The 25,461-nt window shown below is 36.3% G+C and overlaps 3 protein-coding genes and 2 long non-coding RNA genes across 10 annotated transcripts; 2 read left to right on the forward strand and 3 right to left on the reverse strand.

Moving 5' to 3' along the window:
* Positions 1-3,514: 3,514 nt before the first annotated feature.
* On the reverse strand, positions 3,515-3,916 carry LOC147484814 (uncharacterized). Its single transcript, XR_015203936.1, has 2 exons — positions 3,802-3,916; positions 3,515-3,718 (listed from the first exon to the last, which is right to left on the reverse strand). It is a non-coding gene; the product is annotated as an uncharacterized LOC147484814 (long non-coding RNA).
* A 3,318-nt stretch (positions 3,917-7,234) lies between these two features.
* PP2A-4 (protein phosphatase 2A-4) lies at positions 7,235-14,655 on the reverse strand. Its single transcript, XM_086576824.1, has 11 exons — positions 14,423-14,655; positions 13,925-13,981; positions 12,562-12,645; positions 11,471-11,542; positions 11,267-11,338; positions 10,826-10,866; positions 10,013-10,079; positions 8,378-8,569; positions 8,187-8,276; positions 7,968-8,075; positions 7,235-7,779 (listed from the first exon to the last, which is right to left on the reverse strand). Exons 1-11 carry the CDS (start codon positions 14,513-14,515, stop codon positions 7,714-7,716), a joined length of 942 nt encoding a protein of 313 aa, XP_086432950.1. The 5' UTR covers positions 14,516-14,655; the 3' UTR covers positions 7,235-7,713.
* Positions 12,009-13,198, forward strand: LOC147484816 (uncharacterized). Its single transcript, XR_015204239.1, has 2 exons — positions 12,009-12,848; positions 13,089-13,198. It is a non-coding gene; the product is annotated as an uncharacterized LOC147484816 (long non-coding RNA).
* Positions 14,656-15,847: 1,192 nt separating the features above from the next.
* Positions 15,848-20,032, forward strand: LOC147484817 (DEAD-box ATP-dependent RNA helicase 52-like). The gene is made up of 6 exons (XM_086576825.1): positions 15,848-16,263; positions 16,351-16,434; positions 16,715-16,958; positions 17,789-17,961; positions 18,145-18,258; positions 18,904-20,032. The coding sequence occupies exons 1-6, from the start codon at positions 15,859-15,861 to the stop codon at positions 19,384-19,386; spliced, it is 1,503 nt and encodes a 500-aa protein (XP_086432951.1). The 5' UTR covers positions 15,848-15,858; the 3' UTR covers positions 19,387-20,032.
* Positions 20,033-20,749: 717 nt separating this feature from the next.
* LOC147484818 (Ubiquitin carboxyl-terminal hydrolase family protein) lies at positions 20,750-24,553 on the reverse strand. 6 transcript variants are annotated; one of them, XM_086580155.1, is made up of 3 exons: positions 24,209-24,502; positions 23,167-24,108; positions 20,750-21,638 (listed from the first exon to the last, which is right to left on the reverse strand). In XM_086580155.1, the coding sequence occupies exon 2, from the start codon at positions 24,052-24,054 to the stop codon at positions 23,212-23,214; it is 843 nt and encodes a 280-aa protein (XP_086436281.1). In that variant the 5' UTR covers positions 24,055-24,108; positions 24,209-24,502; the 3' UTR covers positions 20,750-21,638; positions 23,167-23,211. The 6 variants fall into 6 exon arrangements, 5 of the variants coding, with proteins under 5 accessions (XP_086436281.1, XP_086436280.1, XP_086436279.1 ...); XR_015205795.1 differs by having other exon boundaries at positions 23,045-24,552; XM_086580154.1 differs by having other exon boundaries at positions 20,750-21,469; positions 23,167-24,553.
* Positions 24,554-25,461: the final 908 nt, after the last annotated feature.

The raw sequence follows: 25,461 nt of genomic DNA on the forward strand, positions 1-25,461 counted from the left end.
CACTTCTCTCTCCTCGATTTCATCATGACGACGATCTATACTCGTGGTTTTCATGGATCAGCTGAACCCATTGGGTTGCCTACGTACCTCCATCAAGGAGGATCAAGCAATGCCGTAACTCTCCACCTTCGGATCCTCCCTCTTTCTGTTCTTTTATATATCTTCTAACCACCTCCTCTTCTAAAAATCGCTTCCTTATCCCACAATCTTATTCTCAGTTCCTGGCGACCACTAATTGTCCAACTATCTCTTGATATATCGCGGCTTTGTTATCGTACTCCCGTATGCCCCTTCACTATTTTGCCTCCCTTTGGGTCATTGAAACCACACCGGGTCCCTATGCCCTTCAGATTCAGCGTCCCCTCCAGATTCAGCGTTACATGATTCATGGATGGATGTGCTTTCTTTCTTCTACCCGTTGTCTCGGTCCAGAAGACATGTCATCTTGAGGGTCACGAATTAGGCCGATACACCTATCTTCAAGTGAGCAATTATTATATACGCTATCCTGTCTCATAATATATGTTTGGGCTGGAGGATTGAGATTTGATTCGGACTAAAACTTCTTTTCCATGGGACTATTAACCTGAAGTGTCACTACAGAAAATAACAACACACGTTTTTTCATGCTGAAAAGTCGGAACCACTTACAACACTTTTCTCCAAATTGTATGCCTTCATGAATGCCATGTTAGAAAAGTATATCCATGATGCTTTTAGAGGCTTTTTACAATCTCTCTTCTCTATGAAAATTTAAACTGGATTAATTAATAAAAAGAAACCACTAATTTCAAGTAAGATTTTTTGTAACTTTGGTATATATGTACATGACTTCTAAGCCTTTAAGACGCTTAGAAATCAATGATAGGTTCTCCAATCGTCAAATTTCATTCTACAATCCATGGCAAGTTAAAGAGCTTTGTTGTGATGAACTTGAAAATCTTATTGACGTTTATATTGTGGGTTGCACTCGAAAAGAAGAGTGTTGCTTTCATGGTCTTTGCATACGTTCTTGCCTGTTCAATTCAGATAAATTTCCTCTAAATTTATATTAGTGTTTTCGCATGTTAATGTTAACAGATGTTGATCAGAAAAATAAATAATAGCCACATTTTCGAGTCAACAGATGCATCATAATTCATACATACTCTGTTTGGTCTAAACTTCATGACATATAGGCAGATGGCTTCAAATAATTGTTCAAAATCCTTGAGTAGCATACTTGATCAGCTTCAAGGACTGCCCTGTAGGTAGCATTATGTTCCTCCCTCAATCTTGAGTTGTTCCTCCTTTCTTCTGCATCAAGCCTAGCTGTGACCAGAACTGGAGCGCTCTTTTCTACTACCTTCTGAAGGATTGCAAGCATTTGTTCAGGAGACTTTGGTCCTTCAATCTGCAAAATATATCAATATATAAAAACTAATAATAATAACAATAATAATAAACAAAGAAATAAATAAATAAATATTGAATGGTTGACATCTTTATCCTCTACCTAGCAGCCTAATACATCAAACAATGGTTACAATGGCAAAACGCCTTCTTAAGAACTTGTCAAATTTAATGTTTTATACTCGGAAGCTGCCCGCTAGAATTCTACAAACAACAGAAGCAATGCATATCAATTTCTAGTCTATATTAATGAGCTTCACCATGATTCAGCAAACAACGATAAAAAAGAGTAGCAACCTAACTATGCATATATAGACGTAAAAGAATGAAATTAATATGATTCCACTTCCAAACACTCCTACCACCTCTCCCACGATTTTTTTTTATGTTAATGAGTTCAACTTGTTTATACTTTATACAACTCCTCAATCTCCCAACCTTTAAAATTCCTTCCTAACAAATATTCCAAGATGTGATACCACCTACTTGAATAATGTGTTTGGAGAAGTGTGTTTCTTCTCTGTTGCAATTGATGGCAGGGAAGGGAGATTACCAACCCAACCACTGAAGTAAAGTGACACAGTATAAGAGCAGTAGCATGTAGGCCCTGCAAGGTGATGCGTTCAATTCTCCAGACCAGTAATGGCGCTAAGATAGGCAGTCGTGAATGCATGCCCACCCCTAGAGGTGCTGTAAGTGTGAAATTACAACTTCTAAATTAAGCTGAAGAAGAACTCTTCAGGACTTGGCTTTTAGTGTTTGTCAAAAATCTAGCAGAATACAGACATCAAGCATATTTGTATGAACATTTATAAATTTTGTAAGATGTTTAAATAAGCAAACCTGCAGCAATACCACTGGACCAACCCACGAATTTTCACTGTGATTATTTTGGCCATCCTTTAGAAATAGTCGATACTCGCAATCCACCAACAGTTTCCTTATTGCTGCATGTCCCAGACAAGCGTACGTCATAATTTTTTCATAATTTTTACAGTAGTTAAGGAAGTCCAAAAGGCTAACGTGTGTAGATCACACGACGTCATATACCATACCACCCAATTTCTCTAAAGGTAAGCGCTCAGGCTAAGGGGCTATCTTATAATTGCAAAATGAAATTTAATGACCTAAAACAGATAGCCAGATTAAAAGGAAGTTTTCGTCAGTCCAACTCAAAAACACGTTGTAAATACTACCAAAAAAAGAGAGAGTAACAAACTGATTAGGTTTCCTGTCTTATAGATAACGTAATGTGAAGTTTTCGTTGTTTAAATCGTGCAAATATCTGCCAAAAACAAAATACCAAACTACACCATAATAGAATTATAACTGAATAAGATCTCCGCATAAAAGAATCGACAATACATACCTCCCATTTTCTCCCACAAAACAGAAGCGAGTTTAGGCATATCCCTTCTCGAAGGATTCTCCATTACCAACTTTCTCAAAAATTCCGAATCAAACTTAGAAATAATTCCGAACCCAACCACCACCTGCAAAAAAGTAGCAGCCTTAACATGCCCAACTCCACCACTACCTTCCTCACTCTCAATCTTTGCCTTCCACTTCTCCACAACACTTAAAGCTCTCTTCGCTATCTTCCTAGCAGCAAGCATTGTCTTCTCCTCATTAGGAAACAAAGTTGAAATAACCGCCCCACACTCCCACCTTCTATCCAAAAGCCCAACTTTAATAACATCCTTCTTATCAATATACTCTTCCACAACATCCAAAACCAATCTCAGCGAATCCACTGCTTCCCCAACCGCGGAACCAATCTCAATCCTTAACGTCAACCCGTCTTTCCTTTTCGCAGTTATAAACTTCAACAAACCCTCAGAATCCATTTTTCTACATAAAGATTTAACAATTTCACCTAACTCAATTTTCCTACTAACATTTTTCTCAAATCATCAAATGATATTCCATGATCCCAAACAATGTCCAAGTTACGTGGCACACCTATACAAAACATATATACAGATGCATACACTAAATCTCTTGAAACCTATATACAGACTACGAAGAAAAGTAGTCTTAAGACTTATTTTCCTGAAACCCTCATGTATAATGAAACAATGTTCTTAACATATTGGTACACAGTAGTTAACATCCTGTATAATGAGATCGTAAAGAACTTTCAATTAAGTGGAAGACAATGAGCAAATAATGAGTTTAATGTATGTATAATATCCCTTTAAATAACAAAAATATATAAGTAAAGCAACTTCAACATATAACTTGAGTGTATTTTCGTATGTCGTCTCGCACTTCTTCGTTTACGTCATGATTCTATTGATGAGAAGCCTTATGAATTCAATCAATCCTGTAGTAAGAATAATTTTAAATCTCATAATTAGTTATTATTTCAATATTTTATTTCCAAGTATTAGGGAATGAGTATGTTACCTGAATTTCTACACATTGTTTTTTGGCATTTGGTTCTTCATCCTCTTGTTTGATTTTGATCCTCTTGTTATTCTCACGTCAATAATGATAAGAGACCATGACTGATGACTCTCAAGTCAATACTACGAATGTATCCAATGGTGCAAAAGAGCAATCATGCAACACATACTAATTATTAGCTAGTAACATAGATTATAGTGTTATTACTGTCATATTGTTTGTCATCATATATACCTTACGTTTTATAGTAAGTAATACACATCAAACTTTTATAATAATAATAAAAAAAAAAAAAAAAAAAAAAGCAAAATTCTAACCTTATATGACTCTTCCTCCAATCTATCCTTATTCGCAGCAATCCACTCTTGATACTGCTTCAAAAAAACCTTATACCTCTCAAGAATATATATAGAGACATTGAGGAATTGGTGTTTGATTTCAATTGCAAGAGAACACCAGTGTTTGATTTCGATTGCAAGACATAAAGGGTGTGTTGCAAGACACAAAGGGTGTGGAGTTCGACATTGAGGAATTGGTGTTTGATTTTGATTGCAAGAGAACACTAGTGGTTGATTTCGATTGCAAAACATAAAAGAAGAATGACTAAATAATAACAAAAGAAAATGAGGAATGGTTAAATAATAACAAAAGAGAGATTGCAATTTGCCTACTCGAGAGTTGAGGAGGCTTCCGAAATACCCTGCTATTATAGAGATTCCAAACTTCCAATAACTAACCGAAAATTTTAGTATGTGGTCTTTTTGTATGTGGCCATATGGGTCAAATAGTATGTCACCATGTATAGAGATTCCAAACTTCCAATAACTAACCGAAAAATTTCGTATGTGGGTCTTTTTGTATGTGGCCATATGGGTCAAATAGTATGTCACCATGTGTCCACACAAATTAATCATAATTAGTTTGAGAGTTTTAGTTTTAATAGGAAAGTAAATAAGGTAGAGTTTCATTGCTAGATTTTAAGGAAATGGAAAGAAAAATTAAACTAAAATATTGGGGAAAAAAATAGCTCGTGAGATTTTTTCCCACTTCCTTATTTTCCCTCTTCCCGACTAATTTTCCATCCTTTTATTCTTTGTCTTAACAAAAATCTAGTGACTTAAAAAATATAGTATACATTGAAGAGGGGGAAAAATCTCATTAGAAAGAGAACTTCTATTAAAATGTTTATATATTGTCCAAAATAATAAGAAAAATAAAACTTCAATACCCAAACCAAAGAAAAATAACGAGAAAAAATACAATGACAAAAAAATTAGATAAATATTTTATTATCGATAATAACTATCATGTCCAAAATTGTGGGAGACAATTCTTTTTACTTTGATCAAAATCATGCATTTTCTAAACAATCTAGATAAATGTCACAATTTTTTCTTTTCTTTTTTTCTCAATATTTTACTTTCCTATTAAAGCTAAAACTCTCACTAACTATAGTTAATTTGTGTGGACACGTGGCAACATACTATTTTACCCACATGCCCACATTCAAAAAGACCCACGTACTAAAATTTTCTAATAACTAACCTTCTTGCAACGCAACTTGGATATTTTCCTTCTTTAAATTCTCATTTCTCAACAAGTTGTACATGCAACGTGTAGCAACCACATTTGCATGATGTAACTAGTATCGAAAAACAGTAATAAGAATGCAAGTAAAACTTATCACTGAGGATTGTGCTCGGCACAATTTCCTTAAGACGAAAAACGCCGCCGGTACGGTTGCTGCTAGCCTCAAGCGTACGTCTCCTAGGATACAACAGTGGAAGAGCGAGTCACCAACAATGACCAGCTTTGTAGGAACTCTCAGCGTACTCCAGACATGGTTTTGTTTGAGAGGAAAAAGTAATTGCGGTTAAGCGTGTTTTCTAAACAAGAGAGACCTTTGACAAGGCTTTAATGTGCGAGAAAATAACGTGATTTGGTTTGACTCCCAAAAGATATTTTCCGCAGAAACAAGCCTAGTACGCACCCCACCCTGCGCTCGACGTGCACTAAGGTTTTCTGGAGCTCCCACCTCCCGAGAGCCCCCAAACCAAGGCGGCCTTGTGTGCGCGCGAGGACCTCCTTATATCTCTCTACACTATCCCTCCATAAGCACACAACCAATATAAACTTAAGAGTCTTAAGTTTAGTAACCAATGTGGGATTAAAGCCCCCCACATTAGAGTGTAGTAGATACATAAGGTCATGGGTTCAAACCCATGAAGACACAAATTCATTCACATTTCCAACAATTGTTACTCTATGTTTTAGGATTGCAAGGACGATACTAGAACCTATTCCATTTTGAATGTTGAAGGAAAAAAATACCAGAGGCTTAAATTTGTTTGGTGGTATGTCTAGTTAAATTCTTGTGTGTAGTACTTAAAAGCCTAAAACCACCCACGTGATTAGTCATGCCTCATGAACACCAAACACTGATCTAAGAGCTTCAGAGTTCAGACAGCCTACTACGGTACTACAAGGCAATCTATGTCTGGATCATGCATGTGGTACTTCGTTGTTCCCGAAGTTCTTCAAAGTCCTAACCGTTGGTCCATCAATCGTTTAAACTGTTGCTCTGGAGTTAAGAAGTGTGGTAAGTGGTAACCTCATTTTGACATTAGTGCTTGGTGTGCTATTTCTTTTTTTAAATAGAGCTTGCACTTAGCTTGTTTTAAGTTAGTTTGGTGTTTTAGAAGATTTGTGAACAAGAAGTTTCTAGAATTATTATGTAACACGTATATGAAAAAATTGAGTAAATTTGGATTTGAATAATACTACAAAGACAATGAGAAAATACGCAGATATCAATTAACGATACTGCACCACGAACTAAATAAATCTGAATGCCACTTTCACTCTTTCAGCCATGAATTTATTTGCATACAAAATTACTAACAGAACGGACCGCAAATTAACTTTGTATTACTTTTATCACCTAAAACAAAAATTATCTGTCAACATTACCACATTTTTTGCATTCGGCAAATCCACATTGCGTTCCAGATTTGAAAAAAATGGTAAATTTGAAATTTTAAGTACAATCTCGCCACTAATAACTACTACATGATTTCCATGAAATCCCGATCATTGTACATGAACTTCCCCAAAAGAAAGAACGTTGGAAATAAAAACAAACCACAAAAAATTACATTCAACTTGTATTCCCGTTTAAGCTGAAGTTCAGATAGAGTACCTTGACATTCCATGAATCACAAAAATTTACGAAGTCCCTTGACCATAAAAAACGTGTAACGCCTTAAACTCTCCTACAATTTGACAGAACATCAACACCCTTTTGAAGGAAAACGAGAGCAAAATCTTGAGAGCTTTCAGTAATTTATACTGTGCTTATCTAAAATAGATTCTCCAGTACTCATCGTAATAATGTTCAAATATGTGTTATCTCCAACATCCCAATCCAGGTAAATGGCTCGAAGAAAACTTCCTTAGCTTTTTTTACTTTAAACAATACATGTAAAGTGAGAAGGAAGAAACAGGCCATCTGAATCACTGTTACACTCCATTACAAATAAAAAAAGACTTGGAAATGATCAAGGCACCGAACAGAACGAAACCCTTTCACCCCTCTACAGACAAAAGGAGAAAAAGAAAAACAAGATATAAAGAGCAAAGGGAGAGGTAGAAGATAAAAGAGAAAGAACAAGTACATCAGCTTCTAAAAAATGATACACCCTGCTGCAGCAATACCAGCTGCTGCCAATCTAATGGAGCCTGCGCCCATTATACATGCCTTCAATCCAACCACCGCTACCAGAAATGAATCCTCAAGCATAGCAAGCAAAATCATAACCCAAGAAGCACCCATCACTATGGATCTTCCAACCATTTCAGTCAAAACACCGACATTGGCTTGCAGGAAAGCAGCAATAACTTAAAGCAGATGCATTATAGGAAATAATCAGGTGTTCTGCGTGTCACATCTGGCTCTCCTCTCCTTGGAGCTGGTTCAAACTGGAACACGCCAAAAAAAAAACAAATTACACTTTCCATATTTTGATCATAATTTTGCGCATGCTCACCCAACTAGGGCATTATTTTTATTGATCTTGTTCCGAATGCTAAAATGCGACACACAAGGTTGGAGACTACATTTTGAAGAGAGTGAATGCATGTGAAGGGAGAGAGTGAGAGGGATAGACCTGGATGAATGTGTGCCCTTTGCAATCATCGACTTCCAAGATTGATGCCATGTTCCCACATCGATAGCAATAATTAGGTGCACTAAATATTGTTACCACCTTTTGTTCCTGTAACAAGAATAAGTCGAATCTTAAACCAAAATTATGAGCAAAACCAACTTTTGGAAAAAGGAAGAAAGATAATTGCAAAATAAAAATTGCAAGGAAGTAAATCACTACATGTCCCCAATTGAATCCTTCCATCACAAGCTGATGAGCCCTAGCAATAAGCTTCAAGTTGTTGGTATGGTTGAATTGCTCAGATATATCCTATTATGACAAAGACAATGTCAACTGACCAAACAAAACAATACATATCAAAGGAAGATACAAGGTAAAGAAGAAAACACCACAAAAGAAGCACATCTTACTTGGCCAAAAGTATATCCAGCTCCACGGGGAGAAATGCCCCAACCACAGCGATCATCTGGGTCAGACCATAGGAGATCACACATAGGTCCTTCATGAGGAACTTCTTGAACACGATCAAAATTTCTTATGTTGTCAAGGGTCTCAATAGACGGGGACAATCCACCATGCAGACAGAATATCTCTGATTCAACCTTTGAAACCACAAAAAATCAATCTTACACCTTACTCACATGTTACGAAACTGTGTCGGATGATACAGGAATGCAGAAAGGCATGAATCTACATCTAGTCAAAGGTTCCTTCAGATAAATTTTTGTTTTCTCCTTTTCCTTTTCCTTTTGTTCTTTTTCTTTAAATAAGAAAAGAGGCTAGTTTTAGATGATTGGATTTTACCAGCTGAAATAGAACACAACACTTGACAGACCAAATAGGAAAAGAGGAGGTAGAAAATCGAGAGAAATGATGTAGAGTATTTCGTGTCTTCTTGATTAAATCTCTCAGTTTAATATCCCTTTTAAAGAACTAATAAGCTTCTAGCTCAATTGGTTGTGTACCCCTCTCCTCATGGGAGAGGTTGCAAATTTGAATCCCACCAAGTGTTGGTTGGGATTTCTTTCTTGTGTAATTATGTGATGGGCCTTTGGGTCAGGTGAGTCTTCGGGCTAGTGACAAAGGTGCTACTATGATTGGTGGACCAAGGAGCGAAAGCAAGTCTTCATGGACAAGGTGGAGGTGGTTAGGTCTACTCAAAATGGCGCACCGGTGAGAGCCTTCGGGCTAGGTTCCCTTCGGGGTTGATGAGCCTTCGGGCAATGTAAGCCTTTGGGCTAGTGTCTCTCCGGGGTTGATAAGCCTTCAGACAATGTAAGCCTTCGGGCTAGGGTCCTTCGATGTAACCGGTGTGGGTCTGCCTTAACCCTCTAAATATTTCAAAAAAAATAAGCCCAATTTGCAGATAAAACAGTCAGTACAGAATCTATTAAGCTTAAACATATGAAACTCATTCTCCCATAAAAACTACCATAGACTATAAAGTAGCTATTCAGTAAGCAAGTGTTGCACTCTCGCTTGGAAACCCAGTCCTATTCAAATGAAAACATGCAAACAAGAAATATTGATTCTTTCAGGAACATTATTATGCATCTGATACCGTCCAAACTTATCTAACAATGTATCCACAATTAATATGACAACCACACAAAAAAAGAGTAATATTTTAATACATAGTATTCTGGATCAGCGTAAGATTAAAACATGCCAACTAGATATATACTTTTTTAAGGACCATGATTATGAATCAAATAGCGTCCAGACATATCTAACAATATATCCACAATTAAAATGACGCCAATAAATATGTTATATTCTAAGACATGGTTTTCTTAATCAGCATGAAGTGAATAAGCACCCTAGATTACCACATCATGATTGCTTACAGGTGAAACCAAGACAGTGGACAAAACAAAACTATCCATTTAAAAGAAAATAGTGAATATTCCATTTATTGGAATACTTGACGCTCAAGTAACATGAGAAATACACAAATACAAAAATTAATAACAAAAACAAATAAAAATAGAACCAAAAACCTAGAAATGAAAGAGCAGTTCAAAGTGATGCAACTCCCTACTCACCAAAGCTGTCAACGGGAAGTAATCAAAAAGGTCTGTGAAGATCTTCCAAACATTTGCATTGCCATACCTGTGGGTGAAGCATAAAATCATTAATGATCTTCATGAAAGAGAATAGATGAAATAGTCCAACTGGGTAAACACTAAACAAGCAAACAACTATATAATTGGAGGTAAAACACGACAAATAACAAAACATGTCTACAGAAGGAGATTCCATGGTTCAAAATGTTTCATTAGTATGTCCATTATTCATAATCAATGTGAATGACAACTTCCCAATGTGTTCGTACAAACAAAACATAGTATGGTTAATGTCAGGTCATATTTATTGCAGAGAGGACGTCAAGAACTTAACCACTGAAATGGAATGTCTAGTTGCCTAATGGAATTTGGCACTTCGGATAAACATTATTGTTTAAGCACAAAAGGGAGCTACTAAAGATGAACTGTATATTCCTTACATGCTGTGCTGAACAAGGTAAAACGTAAAATAAAAAGTACACAAAGAACAATTGTAAAAGGAATAAAAGATGAAAATCAATAGAACCTTGAAAAAACAATAGCTTTGGGTTTCATGTGAAAAGTGTTTGTTTAAATGACCCAATATTTTTCAAGGAACTTTTTGCAAACATCAAATTAAGCACATTAAGTTATCACTCAAAAGAAAAAGGGAAAAACTGAGCAAATGAGTGCCTAAACAAACAAGATGCAATCATTTGAGAATCAAGCATATTTTCAATGTTACATTGTTTCCCGTCAAACATAAATATATATGAGTCCCCAACAGAGCCAGGATGCGTGCCAGAAACTCACTTTCGCAGGCATTCATCGTAGAACCCATAAACTTGTGTTATCTGCAAAAACAAATGTTAAGATACGAACGCCCATAATCAGTTCAAACTCCATAGAGGGTGCCATTACTAAACAAGGTAAAGTAATTGTTTTAGGGGACGGGACGGGACATAAGTAATACATAGAAAAAATGGTCTACTGAAGCGTATATAGCTTACAGAATATTGTAAACCAGAACTGGATTAGAATATTATTATATTAGCTATCAACCAAGCAACCAAGACTATGAACCCCTTTAGCAGTCATGATACTTGTTAGGGAGAGCATATATCGAGATTATTAACACACAGCAACTTCAATTTTTGACCTCCTAAGTACACCCATGGAGCCATGCAGTTACAGAGCTTCATGCAGAATCAATTAATCCATTGACAGAAAAGTAGTCTACCAGAAGAAATATACCTGACGACTTTCATGATTTCCCCTGAGAATAGTTATCCGTTGATGGTATCGTACTTTCAGAGCTACCAGAAGCTACAGAGTGCAACAAGTTGGCTTCCATAAGAGACAACATCAACCAAAGGCTACCATTATATGCATTTGTGTAGTTTCCTACTGTATTGTTTTTTGAAACAAGTAAAAGGTCATTGATATTATTTAACTTACCGTGACAGTTTCAACAGAATAGTACCCACGATCCACATAATCTCCCATGAACAGATAATTGGTATCTGGACACTACCAACAACAACAAGAAGCATAAGATCCAAATCCTAAGGCTAAAACATAAAATCCGTCACTATACAAACTATAATTTTTAAAGAGCTGATTCTACGTAAACAATTATCTCACTACCTTATATTAAAATTTCCATACAGCAAACCCATGAGAAGCATTCTCTTACAGAAAGTGCATAGATTCAGAGTGGATAAATTCTACATGCATTATTCTGTAAGCAAATTTTGTGGCACGTGAGGGATGTAGATTCAAATAGCTATAATACTCATTAGGACAACTTCTTTGGTGGGAACTCTATCTTACATCTCTAGACATGACCAAGATAGCAATAAACAAAAGCCTGTAAAACGAGTATAGGAGTTTCTCAACTTTTGTCACAACATTGAATACTTTCCTTTGGGTTATTGCAAATGTCTTTCACTAATTTGCTTGCAACAAGTATGGCCAGTAATAGCTGGCGTGGAGGTTTTTTTTTTTTTTTTTTTTTTGGATAAGAAATAGCAGGCGTGGAGTGAATGAAAACAATCGTGATCCATATAAAGAAAACCAGTAAGCCTGGCATTCACAGTCGTAAACTTGAGAAAAGCAGTAAACAACGCCTCCTTTGTTTAATCATCTTTGTCGCTCTGAACTGCCCACTTTTCTTAGTTATAGAATGAATGACCTATTTTTCTCTTTTCTGGTTTCCTTTCTTTAACAAAAAAAAAAAGAAATAAAAGTATACAATAACTCAAACAGTTAATACCATTTTGAAAAAGGACAAAAATAAAAATAAATAAAAACACCCAATGAATACCTAATGATATATCATCTATTTCTGTATACTAAAATAGTGTGATATATCAACTAGTTTTGTATACCATGAAAAATAATTAAAGATAGTAAGCACGCCCCAGTACCTCAATCACCTCATTTCAGATAAAACTTATTTAGCAAGAATCACTTAATGTTTATTTTATTTAATAATTAACATGGCTGAAATGCCAAATCCACTTAAGAGACACAGACAAAACATATACCTTTCCTCCAATGCGAAAAAGCTCTGCAAGGTCATGAAACTGCCCATGAATATCACCACATATTGTCACAGGGCTTTTCACAGGCTGCAGAGCAAAAAAGAGAAAAACAAAAACAAAAACAAAAAAAACAACTCCAAATCAGTATTAGCAAAGTCAAACCTTCTGAACAAAATAAGCTGATTCACACTATTAACTGGTACTAACAAGTAACAACTAGCCACTGATTAGACACTTACAAACAAAATTAGTATAAAAATGAGAAACTAATCTAAATTACTCAGTAGTTTGCTTTTCAAGGTTACATTCAGTAGTTTCTTTTTCAAGTTGAAGATCGACCACGGGGACATGGATAGGAATAATTAATTAATTTTTTTTAATAATTATAAATTTATTAAATTAGATGGTAAATCAGAAAAGGTAAATTAAATACAAACGTCCGTGTGTGTCCGGCTGAATGACCAATACGGACGGTGGAGATTTATCCGACACAGATTTTTTTCAAAATATGGCGTGTCCATGTAACCTAGCTTTTTCAATTCGGTAGTAAAGAAGTAATATAACTTCCTATGACCAATACGGTGAGATTTCTCGGACATGATCATAATCAGAAATTACACGAGCTCAGACAACAAGATTCAATAGTCAGAAAACAAAATAGTATCAAACTGTATATCAATAATTTTGATAACAGATATGATTCAATTATTTCAATATTCACACAAAGTTGTTTCAAGCATAATTCACTACATAGGGTTTCTAGGATGTACTGAAACAATACTTTGGAAGTTTGTAGAACAATATGCTTGGTTGTTGCATAAATATGCATGCAAAAACTAATCTCAAAGACAACAAGACTAGTGACACGGGTAGATAAACAGACCGAGGGGGGAAGGGGGTAGTGTGTAGCTCTGTGTGTGTCTGTGTTCCAAGAAGTCCCACTGCGAGAAAGCACTGGGTATATTACTATATTTTCACACAGCACCACTCATTTTGTGCAAAAGAAGGTGAAGAGAAACTTTGAGTTCCCAAGGTGGTAAGCCGACTTTCCTTGGTAGTCATTTCAAGCATGTGGAGTGGAGCATTTTCGTTGGAACCAGTCTTGACCCTCTACTGGAGCTTATTATCTATTATAACTACATGCTGACAAATAAGCATTCAAGTGATACAAGGCCTTACATAATATCTGTAAGTCTAGTACTGCACTAGTAGGATATATGTGCAACCTAATATTAGTGTTTTAAAGTTACTTTAAAGATCATCTAGAAAGCACAGATAAATATGCAAATTAATATCACAACTGAAAAAAAAAAGATGGAAAAAAGAGAGAATGAAAACGTAACAATGGAAAACTACAATGCCAAACCTGAACATTGCTCTCCTCCATTAATATCTCTTTAGCCTTGTCACACAATGTCCTCACCTACAAACAAGAATATCACAGATGATTATTCCATAACTCTATACTATTCTGAAATACCTTGAAACACATTTAGGGGTAGAAAGAACCAACTCAACAAGTTAAGTGATCTCAAGTATAAAAAAACTAGCACCAAACTTCTCAACATCGATAAAAAAAAATCATTTGTAAAATTTCAAATGTATATGTCAATTATTAAATCCACACAACATACAGTAATTCATCAAAATTCAAATAAAGTCAGCTACTTTGTTTAACGATCTACAACTACAACTCAACTACATTAAAAACAAAACAGATCTCGTACAAATACATAAAAATTAACTAAATTTCCACTACACGGAGTTGAAATAAACAGAAATCAAGCTGATCCATCAATAAAAACAAGAATCAAACATTTGTTAACAAAATCTCGTGAATTAATCTAGAAATGAGAATTAATACCTCTTGTTCAGATAAGGGTTTGCACTGCATGAGCTGAGAAATCTGTTCATCAATATGTCCATTGGAGTGTGTTGATACCGGATCCCCACTCATTTTCTTCTTCTTCTTCTTCTTTTTGGATTTGAAAAATAAATTAGTGGTGGTGGTTTCACCGAAGAAAGAGGGAAACCCTTTGTTGTTCCAAAGACCCTTTTTATTTTTTTTTTTTTTGTTATTTATTTAGTCGGTAAAATAAATGAATTATTCAGATGTGTAAAAATAAATAAATGAGTCACTGATGTTGATTATGATGAGATGATGAGATGAGGTGCGTTTTGTTTATTTGGCCAACGTAATTTGATTTTGACCACAGCTTGGGCGAGTGGACATGAGTTCAAGTTGTTAACTTGAAATGACTGGGGACTACTGCCACCAAAATATTAAAATGAGTCAGGTAATGTTGGCTAGTTTAAAAATGGCATAGAACTATACAAGTATAGAACAAAATGTTTCAATTTTAGCATGAGTGTTAGGTTAGAAATTTCAACTAACATTTTTCTTATCCCTTTAGACTTCTAGACTAATACTCAACTTTTTAATCTTGTCTGAAAAATATAGCAAAGGCACAAACAATACACAAAGTTTAGTTGCATTTTGCGTGTGAGAAAACAACTTCAACTTCAAATGAAATGGCTTGTGAAACACAAAATTACAAAATATAGCAAAGGCACAAACAATGCACAAAGTTCAGTTGCATTTTGCGTGTGAAAATTCACAAAACTATTTATGCGAACCATGGGATTTTAGGTATAGCTAGGGCAATTAGCAGATGAGGTTCACAATAATTAGCCAATGGGCCTGGGGTTAAGCAAAAAGCTATAGAGTTATAGACCGCTCATTTATTACGAAAATATATAAATACCCAAAAAAGCAAGGTCGTCTTCTTTTTCCATATTCCCATTCTCATGAGTTTGAAAAACACACGACACAAACTATATTCATATTCACACAAGCATATCATCAAACACTTTCTGCGTTTACAATTTCCAGGGTTTGTTTTACATAAAACTCAGGTTACCCTCTCTTTCTTTCATCTAGTTCTATTCGTTTTCATTAGTTTTGTTTTTATAGGGTTTGATTCTGTTACTTGTTGAGTATGACAACTTCATGGGCTGATGCTGTAGCTGAAAATGATGATAATAATAATAATAATAATAATAATAATAATAATCAAGCACCACCTGCACGACCGACTTACATTCCGCCCCATCTTAGAAAGAACCCACCAATATTAGCTAATCCTCCTGTTCCTGCATACACTGCCCCGTCTTTGAGTGGGAATCGATATAGTGGTGGTGGTGGTGGTGGAGGAGGAGGAGGAGGTAGAGGGGGTGGTGGTTGGAATGATAGAAGTGGTGGTTATAATAATCGAAGACGAGAGGCGAACCCTTTTGGAGATGATGAGCGAAACTAATAATGTGGAACCGGCTTTTGGTGAACAAGAGAATTTCGTGATTAATTTTGCCGCGTATGAGGATATACCGGTGGAGACGAGTGGGGATAATGTGCCTCCTCCGGTTAATACTTTTGCGGAAATTGATTTAGGGGAAGCACTTAATTTGAATATTAGGAGATGTAAGTATGTGAAACCGACACCTGTGCAGCGTCATGCTATTCCGATTTCTCTTGGTGGGAGGGATTTGATGGCGTGTGCACAAACTGGGTCTGGGAAGACTGCGGCTTTTTGTTTCCCGATTATTAGTGGAATATTGAATGGAAAGTATGCACAAAAACCGCGTGATATGAGGACTGCATATCCTTTGGCTCTTATTCTATCCCCAACAAGGGAGCTCTCTTGTCAGGTATATATTTCCACACTGGGATGTATCTTATTGCAATTTGTTCAATTTTAGGGACCTTTGTACTTGACTTGTTTGATTGCTTTGCAGATACATGAGGAGGCAAAGAAATTTTCCTATCAAACTGGCATCAGGGTGGTTGTTGCTTATGGAGGAACACCAGTTCGCGAACAGGTTCTTAATACATTGTGCATTTCTTGTTTGTTGGTCTTAATACGCATGCTAAATGATATTTTACTTTCTTTTTCCCCACCAAGTAAACAATAGTTTGGCTTGTCCTGTCACCTCTTTGTACTACACTTCCTGTGCTTGCCATGTCTTTTTCCTAGATAAATAATAAATATAACTAATTCAGTATATTTTGGTAGCCGGATTTTTATATAGCTTCTTCACCTATTAAAGTTACTTGTATATCTAAGTATACCATGGTTTTTTTTTTTTTTTTTTTTGTCAGCTGGCGGAGCTACAAAGAGGTGTTGATATTCTTGTGGCTACTCCAGGACGCTTGAATGATTTGCTGGAGAGGGCTAGAGTTTCGTTACAGATGATCAGGTACTTGGCTTTAGATGAGGCTGATCGGATGCTGGATATGGGTTTTGAACCACAAATTAGGAAGATTGTCGAACAAATGGATATGCCCCCCAGAGGTGTAAGGCAAACGTTGTTGTTCAGTGCTACTTTTCCTAAAAGAGATACAGGTAATATCTTTATTTGTTAAGATCAAGTGTCTGTGGTGCTTATTCTAAATGTTTACTATATTCATTCAAAATTTCAAAGCAATTGTGGCACCATAGTGATTGGGATTCTGTTACCATGTTATCGTATTGGGTACCTAATGCTTGTCATAGTGCCTTGCTTAGGGGCAGTCATTTGTACAGGGTGGGATGAAAAAGGTGATTCAGGTGATACTTGATAATGTAGTTGGGATGTCTTAGTTCCGTGTAGATGCCTAGGTAAATAGGTATTGATAAATCCAGTGTATTTACTTAAAATCTGGCTTGAGAAAAATATTGACTGGCTTAGAACAAAAAGAATAATGAGTTCTTTGAGGTCACAATACAAGTACTGTTTATGTTTGTCATATTTGAAAATTTTATTCACATGTGCCACTTTTGGAAATATATTATAAGAACATGATTATACTGATTGCATACTTTTGGCGTTCAGGTTTGAACAACATTATTATTTGAAATTATCCTTGTATCAATCATTTTCAAACAATTCCTTTCTCCCACCCTATTAGTAACTGAAGTGAACCATTCTTTGGCTGCTCTAACAACCATTCTTTTAATGGATGCTTGCAGTCCTTTTGCTGTTTTAACCCCTTCTAGAAATTTCAATACAATATTTCTTTTACTTCTAAGGTAATCAGAAACTGATACATAATTTAATCAATGGCGTGAATAGCGACAAAACTTTACTATGCTTATAAGATTAAGTTGTAGGTGTTTGCTGCATATGAGAAGTATGCTCATTTTTTTTATTTTCAACTACTAAGGACTTTGCTTTCCACTTTTTTCACTGTGAGTGCAGAGACTGGCTTCTGACTTTCTCGCAAATTACATTTTTCTGGCTGTTGGAAGGGTTGGTTCAAGTACAGATTTGATTGTTCAAAGAGTCGAGTTTGTTCAGGAGTCAGATAAGAGAAGCCACCTCATGGACCTTCTTCACGCTCAAAGGGATAATGGATCTCATGGAAAGGTAGTACAGTTCATATGGGTTGTTTCATATAGCTTTTCCTTTACATGTCACTGGATAATTTGTCAATGGCTTCATATATTTCTTCTATTCTTCCTATATTACTTTCCCCTTTCTGACTTGGTTTCTTTCATATATTTGATTGTGTATATTGTTGTTTAGTGATTCCTGTTTTTTATTTCGCAGCAAGCTTTGACTTTAGTTTTTGTGGAGACAAAGAAAGGAGCCGACTCACTGGAATATTGGTTGTGCTCGAATGGTTTTCCAGCAACTACAATTCATGGTGATAGATCACAGCAGGTAATTGAAACTGTAGACACTTTGGTTAGCATATATATCCTGTTTATCTTCACAGTACTGCTCTTTCACATTGTATTCCTTGCTCGCTAATGTTCAATATTAGAATTCTGTTTTCCTCAATGAGATGCATTTGTTTCTTATTAATGCCTAAAGCACGTTAGTCGTCTTGCTTAGAATGTCTTAAGTGTCTGTGTTACTCTTTGTTCCTGTGTGTGCCTACAGTCCACACTTGTGTAGTTGGTTTAATATTATGTCCTGTTCATTAATACAGATGGGTCAAAGTGTAATTTCAGCCATATCAAGAATTTGTTTTTGATGGATTGTGCAAGTACCTTAGGAAGTTATAGAGTGAAAATGAATAGCTGTGTTAGAGTTCTTGTAAGCCGTGACAGGTGGGACCCATAGCCAGCCGAACTCTAACCTGTCACGGCTTACAAGAACTCTAACAAGCTGTATGGACCGACAGTCTTAACCATCTGATAAAAAAATCCTGGGATAAAGGGTCATTTTTTGGTTTCTCCATGAAAGTAAAAATAAGTATTAGATAAGCTTATAGTTGTTTTAAATTAAAGACCAATACAAAAGTAATGACATCTTTTATAGTCTTATTCAAATGTGTTCTAAGTCATATGATTGTATTTGCAGGAAAGGGAGCATGCCTTGCGATCATTTAAGAGCGGTCAGACTCCAATTTTGGTGGCAACCGATGTAGCGGCACGCGGCCTTGATATACCCCATGTTGCTCATGTGGTCAACTTTGACCTCCCTAATGACATTGATGACTATGTTCACCGGATAGGACGGACAGGTCGGGCAGGCAATACAGGATTAGCAACTGCTTTCTTCAATGATAACAACTCATCTATATCGAAGGCACTAGCTGATCTGATGCAAGAGTCCAACCAAGAGGTACCGGTATGGCTCCAAAAGCATGCAGCAATTCGTTCGTATGGAGGTGGTGGGAGAAATCGCCGATCTGGGGGAGGCCGCTTTGGTGGACGCGACTTCCGCAGGGATTCTGGTTTCAATAGGGGTTCAGGTGGTGCAGACAACAGTGGAAACACAACTTCCCCCGGTGGTTATGGGAGTGGAAATAATAATCCAGGAGCACCAAGTGCATGGGATTAGCATCCCCTAGTCAGTATTATATTCTCTATAAAATATTTTGATCGAAGGGTTTTTTTCTTAGGTTATAGGTTCATTCATGCTGTCTTATGGTCCTTAGTTCTTATACCGATGGCAAGTTTTTTTGACCGTTCTGAAGGGAGCTGCAGGGTGGTACCAGCACCACCCTTTAAGTTGAGGAAATAGGTGCTGTTGGTGGTGAGAAGCAACTAACATATTAGTATTTTCATTATCTAGTCTGTAATTTTAGGTGGGTGATGGGTTTTAGAATGTGTAAGAGAGGAGGTTTGTTTTAGCCGTCATAATTCATCTCTAACGCATGTTCTTGTAGACCCAATTGAAGTTGGAGGATACTTGGAGCTGTTGCTCCTCATATGACCCACTTATTTTTTTCAATATACAGCAAAGTACTTCTGTTTTAGCTTTAGATAAGTCTTATAGTCATAATAAATGGAAAACTCTTCTCTTGGTAAAGTACATCGTCCATTTAATTATGTCTTGATAAGTATTATGTTACATATTCAAGTGTGATGAATATGAAGACTTGCTGTCTAATACACTCAGTTGGCGTTCTTATTACTTATTTACGTGAGAACTTTTATCCGATTTGTTCTGATGAGTTGTATTGAATCTTAGGCCGGTTTCTATTTGGTTAATTTTTGTCATCTAGAAAACTGATTTGGAAAGAGTATGCACTATGGAATTTTCAGTTGGCAGTCTGTTGGTGAAGCCAGTTAACAGTTAACCTAGAAGCCTTTAACATGCTGGAAACCTTGTTCCTGCAAGCGTTGATTTTCCCATCTTATCGGACTTTTCTTGTACTTCAGCTGGGTGTAAAGAAGTCTTTGACTCCTGACGAGAGAGGGAAAGAGATTAGTTGAAAACAGATTTTCAAGAAAAGGCCTACAAATTCTCCTTAAAAAGGTGGATATATCCTGACTCCTGCCCTGAAATGGGGGGTGAATGAAATAGAATTAGGAATTCTACTCAAACTTGCATCTATTTGTTTTCTCCACAAATCTGTCACTTATTATTTACAACATCTTTAGGGGGTGTTGTATTTAACTGTAGATATCATCATAGAAATAGAGAATAGTTATGACATCCATATCGGCAAAAAATAATAATAGTAGGAAAATTGGAAAGTGCACCGGCCATGTACATCTGCTAAGATTAAGAATGACAGCCATATGTTAGAAGTTTTACTAGTAAAACGCAAGCAGACCGCAATAAGTGTTTGGAGAAAACGATTGACAACCTTTGTCAGTGCCAATAGTTTTCTTGACTGCACCTCTAGATGGATATTGAACTTTTGTTAAACAGTTCACTGCTTCTCAAACTATGATAATTCAACGAAAAACAGAAAGAACTTCAATAGTAATACTAAGAATGAGAAATGACACAGTGAATTACAGATGTTGTCTTAAATAGTGATACTTGAAATGCAGAGGATTACTTGTACGCAATCCCTCTAGGAGAAGTCACTGGTGCTTCCAGCATATCACGTCATAGGCCAAAAATGCAATTTTTTTTTTTCTAAGTAGGGTTGTATTATACCACAGTAATTTTTTTGCTAAGTAGGGTTGTATTATACTACAGTAAAGAAAAGTGTACATTGTATAGAGGAGTAGAGAACAAGTCTCCAACATTCTCTATTCAAGCTCATGCGAACCTATAGTGTGGGTCAAGAGAGGAACCTCCCATTTATGTATCCATGGGGGATTACCTTCACAAAAGAAACTAGTGTTTACATCCAGTTCTACTTCAAAATTTGGGTTGATCTCTCTCCATGCGCTTGTGATCCTGCACGTAGTCATTTTGGTCTTGACTTATCTCCATCTTCCCTTTAACTGCCATGGAATCTTGTCAAAGTTGAAGGCAGCAACAGCTGTTGTAGAGTCTGATTCAACCCATATAGCAGTCTTCCCTCTATTCAATGCAGTCTCTATTCCTTCTTGTATGGTTGTGCATTCTGCAATGAAATTAGTGGCAATGCCAATGTTGCTGCTGTACACAAACTCAAAACCACCACTTGCATTCCTACACCCAACACCAGCAGGCCCAGGATTTCCACTTGAAGCTCCATCTACATTAAGTTTGACTGTCATTTTCAGGTGGCAGCCAAGTACAAGGTAAAATGCGATTTCTCTGCCTTTGTAGTTAATACAAATACTTTGCTACGGTTTCTGATGTTTTATGAGGATATACTTCATCACTGTCGAACTTGAATTTCTCAAGCACATAGGTAAGATGTCCTGCATAACAAACTTGCATGATGAAATTTTTCATCAAATGTTATTTTATATTAGCAGCAAAAAGAATCCCGAGGAGCATCCAATGGCAAACTTGCTTACACAAATCAAGTAACGGCTATGCTTAAAAAGACAAAATTTAGTGCACAATACAGTACTGTTTATTGTTGAATTTTCGGGTGGTAAGGAAGGAAGTGAACATTAGAGGGAACAAATTTCATTCCAAAGCCATGGCATGGCTACAACCTACAAGACATCACGACAGCCCTTAAAACACCTCTTAGCCTGACAATTTTTTGCAGAATTGGCATTTACATACGACGCACAGCCAGCTGGTAATGATAGGCCAAATCAAAGTATAACAATATACGAGGAATTTTGGAGATGCAACACGACTTAGACACAGTACTTTAACACAGGAAAGTATACTAAATGGTTTAAGCTCAAATATCTTGAGTCGAGTACAGTTTTCTTCGTGGATGCAGATCAACATTACTACAAATACTTGAAAACGAGATTGCGTCAAGAAGAGAAAGGAGAGACTCGATCAAAAATTTCTATGCTGAATGAAAAGTAAAGATTACGTACGCTACTTTTCACATTAAAATCTGACAAATATGCAATTATCTTTCCCAAACGGTTGGAACTTGGAAGCAGCCTGTATACACTTTACATTTCAGATCAAAGAGCGCAGGGGACCTAATTAAAAGCTCGACAACTTTAAGGCCAAAGCCAATACTTCCCACTCCCCTCCCCACCCACCCACCCCAACACACACACACAACACAGATGCACTATCCTAAGTGTGTAAGGATACTGCAGCAACGTATAGATATTGGAATATGAAGCGCCACAATCTTATTAGTATCATCTACTGTGAAAAACGTATAAGAATGTAGAAGGAAGATGGCAGAAGAGATAGTATGGAACTTTCCTAACAAAAGGAGAATGGTAATGGTCAAGGAAAAAAAAAAGGTTAGTTTTTTTGTTCACGCTTAATAGGTGACTTGAGTAAAATGCTCATTGACTGATAAATCCTTGGCCAAAGTCAAGCAGAATGATATGACCACTTGGACAAAGCTGATGGACAGAATGCACTTCAACCCCAAAGATAATTGTAACAGAAGCTAAATTGTAAAGGAACATGGTAGAAAATCATGTATAGAAGGGTACAGAAGGACATACTAATATACTAGTTAGTAGACTAGCATAACCAGTTGACAAGGACCAATTGATCAAAACATGAAAAAAATCAGTTGGCAATTCAGCATTAGTTTTTGTTATTTCTATCCTTTCTGCTTACTGTAATTCTATATAGGTAGTTTTGCTAGTGTTTAATACAAGCCAGGAAGAACGATTATAAATTTAACAAAATCAAGTAAAAATAACAAAGATATTAGGAACTTTACCGAAAATTATCCATTCAGCCCTTGATACATATCTAAACAACTTGAGTTGTAATTCATTGAATCCCAACTCTAGAGGAAACCCACAATCTCTGAACTTGTAAGGTGAGCTTTGCAAGCCTTACCTCATGACGTGCTTCTTTGGCAAATAAAGAGCAGAATATTATTGATTAGTCCTCATCAGACTCCTCCTCCATGTCTGAGTTATACTCCTCATAGCATTCTTCATCTGTTCCCACTTCTTCCTCCGGATTATGCTCTTCGGTCCCATCCTCCAAATCATTCACGACACCATCTTCATCTGGTAACAAATTTACTCCTTTGGCTCGATAAAGAACACCCGTCCTCAAGACATAGTAAAACTTCTCTCTTAAACGAGAAAGGGGGTGAGGGTCAACCAGCTTTCCTTTCTGATAACCTTCCTTGAGTGTTATAGTAGTTGTTTTACACTTCAAAGAAAGGTAAAAAATCCCTGGGTACCTCGTAAAAATCCGAGTAAACTTATGAGGAAGATTCAATTCCTCCCTCAAACACCTCAAATAGTTTCTCTTAGTTTTCTTGTGAATTGTCAAACTCAAAAACTCATGTAAAACTCCAACAACTCTTTTCTCCATAAGATCACTATTAGGATCAATTTGACTAGAATCCTCATAAGGTGAAATATAAGGCAGTTGCTGAAACTCATCCATCCAAGCTCGAACCTTCTTTTGCCCTCCGTAACCCCTAGGGAAACTCATCGGAAACGCAATAACATTTCTCCCCCTCTTAAAATCCCTATACCCACCATTCCCACCTTCCACATTCATCTCATTCCTTTTCTGCAACACAGACACAGCAAACTCATCCTTCCAATCCACAAGGCCCAAACAAGAAACACCATTTACCGCTTTAACGACTCGAAACAAGTCCGGGTATTTCGGAACCAAAGTCTTTATCAAGTCATCAGGTAAACCCAAGTCCCATTTCAAAGGATGTAGTGATTGAAATGGAATAACTTTACTATTCATCATCATTAACACTTTACAGAGTCTCTCAACAGTATTAGTTTCATACGCTTGATGTATTTTCTGTTCTTGCGAATCAAGTAACAAAGCAGTATCAGTAAGTTTAAAGCAAGGTAAACTTGGGTACCTAGAATGAGGAAACTCATGAAAAAGAGTTGGGTACCTTCGAAGAAAACGTAGGACTGGTATTGTTAAACCAAGATGCTTTTGCCAATCTGATATTGTTTGTGATGTGATAAACCCTGTTGTGGTTCTTTTAATAGCATCTTTAAGAAGAACTGCTGCTTTGAGATCAGTTTCTTTGTCGATTATGTGATCTAAACCTCTGTTTTTCACCCATTTTAATCTCACTTTTACTATTCCACGGCATTGATGAAGAAGGTGGTAGGAATGGTTGTAGTGTTGTTGGTTGGGAAGATTGAAGAGGGAGAAAAGAGTGGCTACTTTTCTCAACTTCATTTTTTTTTTTATGTTCTTCAAAGAGTGTGGAAGTGTTTATCACTCTTCTGGTTTTATATATTCAGGGATTGGATTAAGATTGGAATGGGATTAACTTATTCTGTTTTAGCTCACAACGGGGTTGCGTTGTTGATGTGTTCTTTTTGTGGGACAGGTGGTCCAATCTAACATTCAACGGTTAGCCACTCAAAAGTCAAAGCAAACACTACTAGTGGAGAACTCTTTTTTTCTAAAAAAAAACTCCTCTCTCTCTCTCAATTATTCGGATTTGTTTTGTAAAATCCGAATAATGGTGCTGCAAATCATCAAATTTAACGTAAAATGTGATCCAATGGTACGTTAAAACGTTATACCGCCAACGCTATCTTCATAAATTTCTCTATTTTTTGCAGTCAATTTTAGCGTTATGGCGTATGCTCATGCGCCATTGCCAATGGCAGGCAATCAAAAAAATCAATTATTAGTGTTGCACGCCGTAGCCAGTGGCGGGTAGGAGTGGGAATTAATTTAAATAATAAGTTACATGCCACTCACAATGGCGTACAGAATTCAATTATTAATTCAAATAATAAGTTACACGCCACTCACAATGGCGTACAGAATTGATTCTTGTTTTTTTTGTTTTTTTAATAACTTAATTTGTGCAATTACCATTCTATCCTACCCTTTTAAATTTTTTTGATTTTTTTGTATCTCTTTGTTATAATTTCAATTTTAAGATTAAATTTATTCCAACAACTTAATTAATTATTTAAATAAAACATTTATTGAAATAAAAAAAACAACAAATTAAAAGAAATACATTAAAAATACATCAAATACATGAAACATTTAAAATTCTTAATCAAATTAATCAATCGCTTTTCCGTATTCTTCAAAGTGCAAATTTCTTGAAGGAGTCCGTGAATTGCGAAGAGTTTGATCTTTCAAAATTTGTTTTCTTTCGTTTTTGTACCA

The sequence above is a fragment of the Coptis chinensis genome, chromosome 8 (assembly GCF_015680905.1).
Source record: "Coptis chinensis isolate HL-2020 chromosome 8, ASM1568090v1, whole genome shotgun sequence".
In the NCBI taxonomy this organism is placed as follows: domain Eukaryota; kingdom Viridiplantae; phylum Streptophyta; class Magnoliopsida; order Ranunculales; family Ranunculaceae; genus Coptis; species Coptis chinensis.

What these genes read in the sequence shown, in the direction of transcription:
- LOC147484817 (XM_086576825.1), top strand. Translation starts at nt 15,859, where the DNA reads ATGATGAGCGAAACTAATAATGTGGAACCGGCTTTTGGTGAACAAGAG. An exon ending in TTTTCCTAAAAGAGATACAG is followed by an intron (nt 16,959 to 17,788) that starts GTAATATCTTTA and finishes TTTCACTGTGAG; the next exon opens with TGCAGAGACTGGCTTCTGAC. An exon ending in ATGGTGATAGATCACAGCAG is followed by an intron (nt 18,259 to 18,903) that starts GTAATTGAAACT and finishes TTGTATTTGCAG; the next exon opens with GAAAGGGAGCATGCCTTGCG.
- LOC147484818 (XM_086580154.1), bottom strand. Translation starts at nt 24,504, where the DNA reads ATGAAGTTGAGAAAAGTAGCCACTCTTTTCTCCCTCTTCAATCTTCCC.
- PP2A-4 (XM_086576824.1), bottom strand. Translation starts at nt 14,515, where the DNA reads ATGAGTGGGGATCCGGTATCAACACACTCCAATGGACATATTGATGAA. An exon ending in TACGATGAATGCCTGCGAAA is followed by an intron (nt 10,080 to 10,825) that starts GTGAGTTTCTGG and finishes CTTCACCCACAG; the next exon opens with GTATGGCAATGCAAATGTTT. An exon ending in AAGGATTCAATTGGGGACAT is followed by an intron (nt 8,076 to 8,186) that starts GTAGTGATTTAC and finishes TTCTTGTTACAG; the next exon opens with GAACAAAAGGTGGTAACAAT.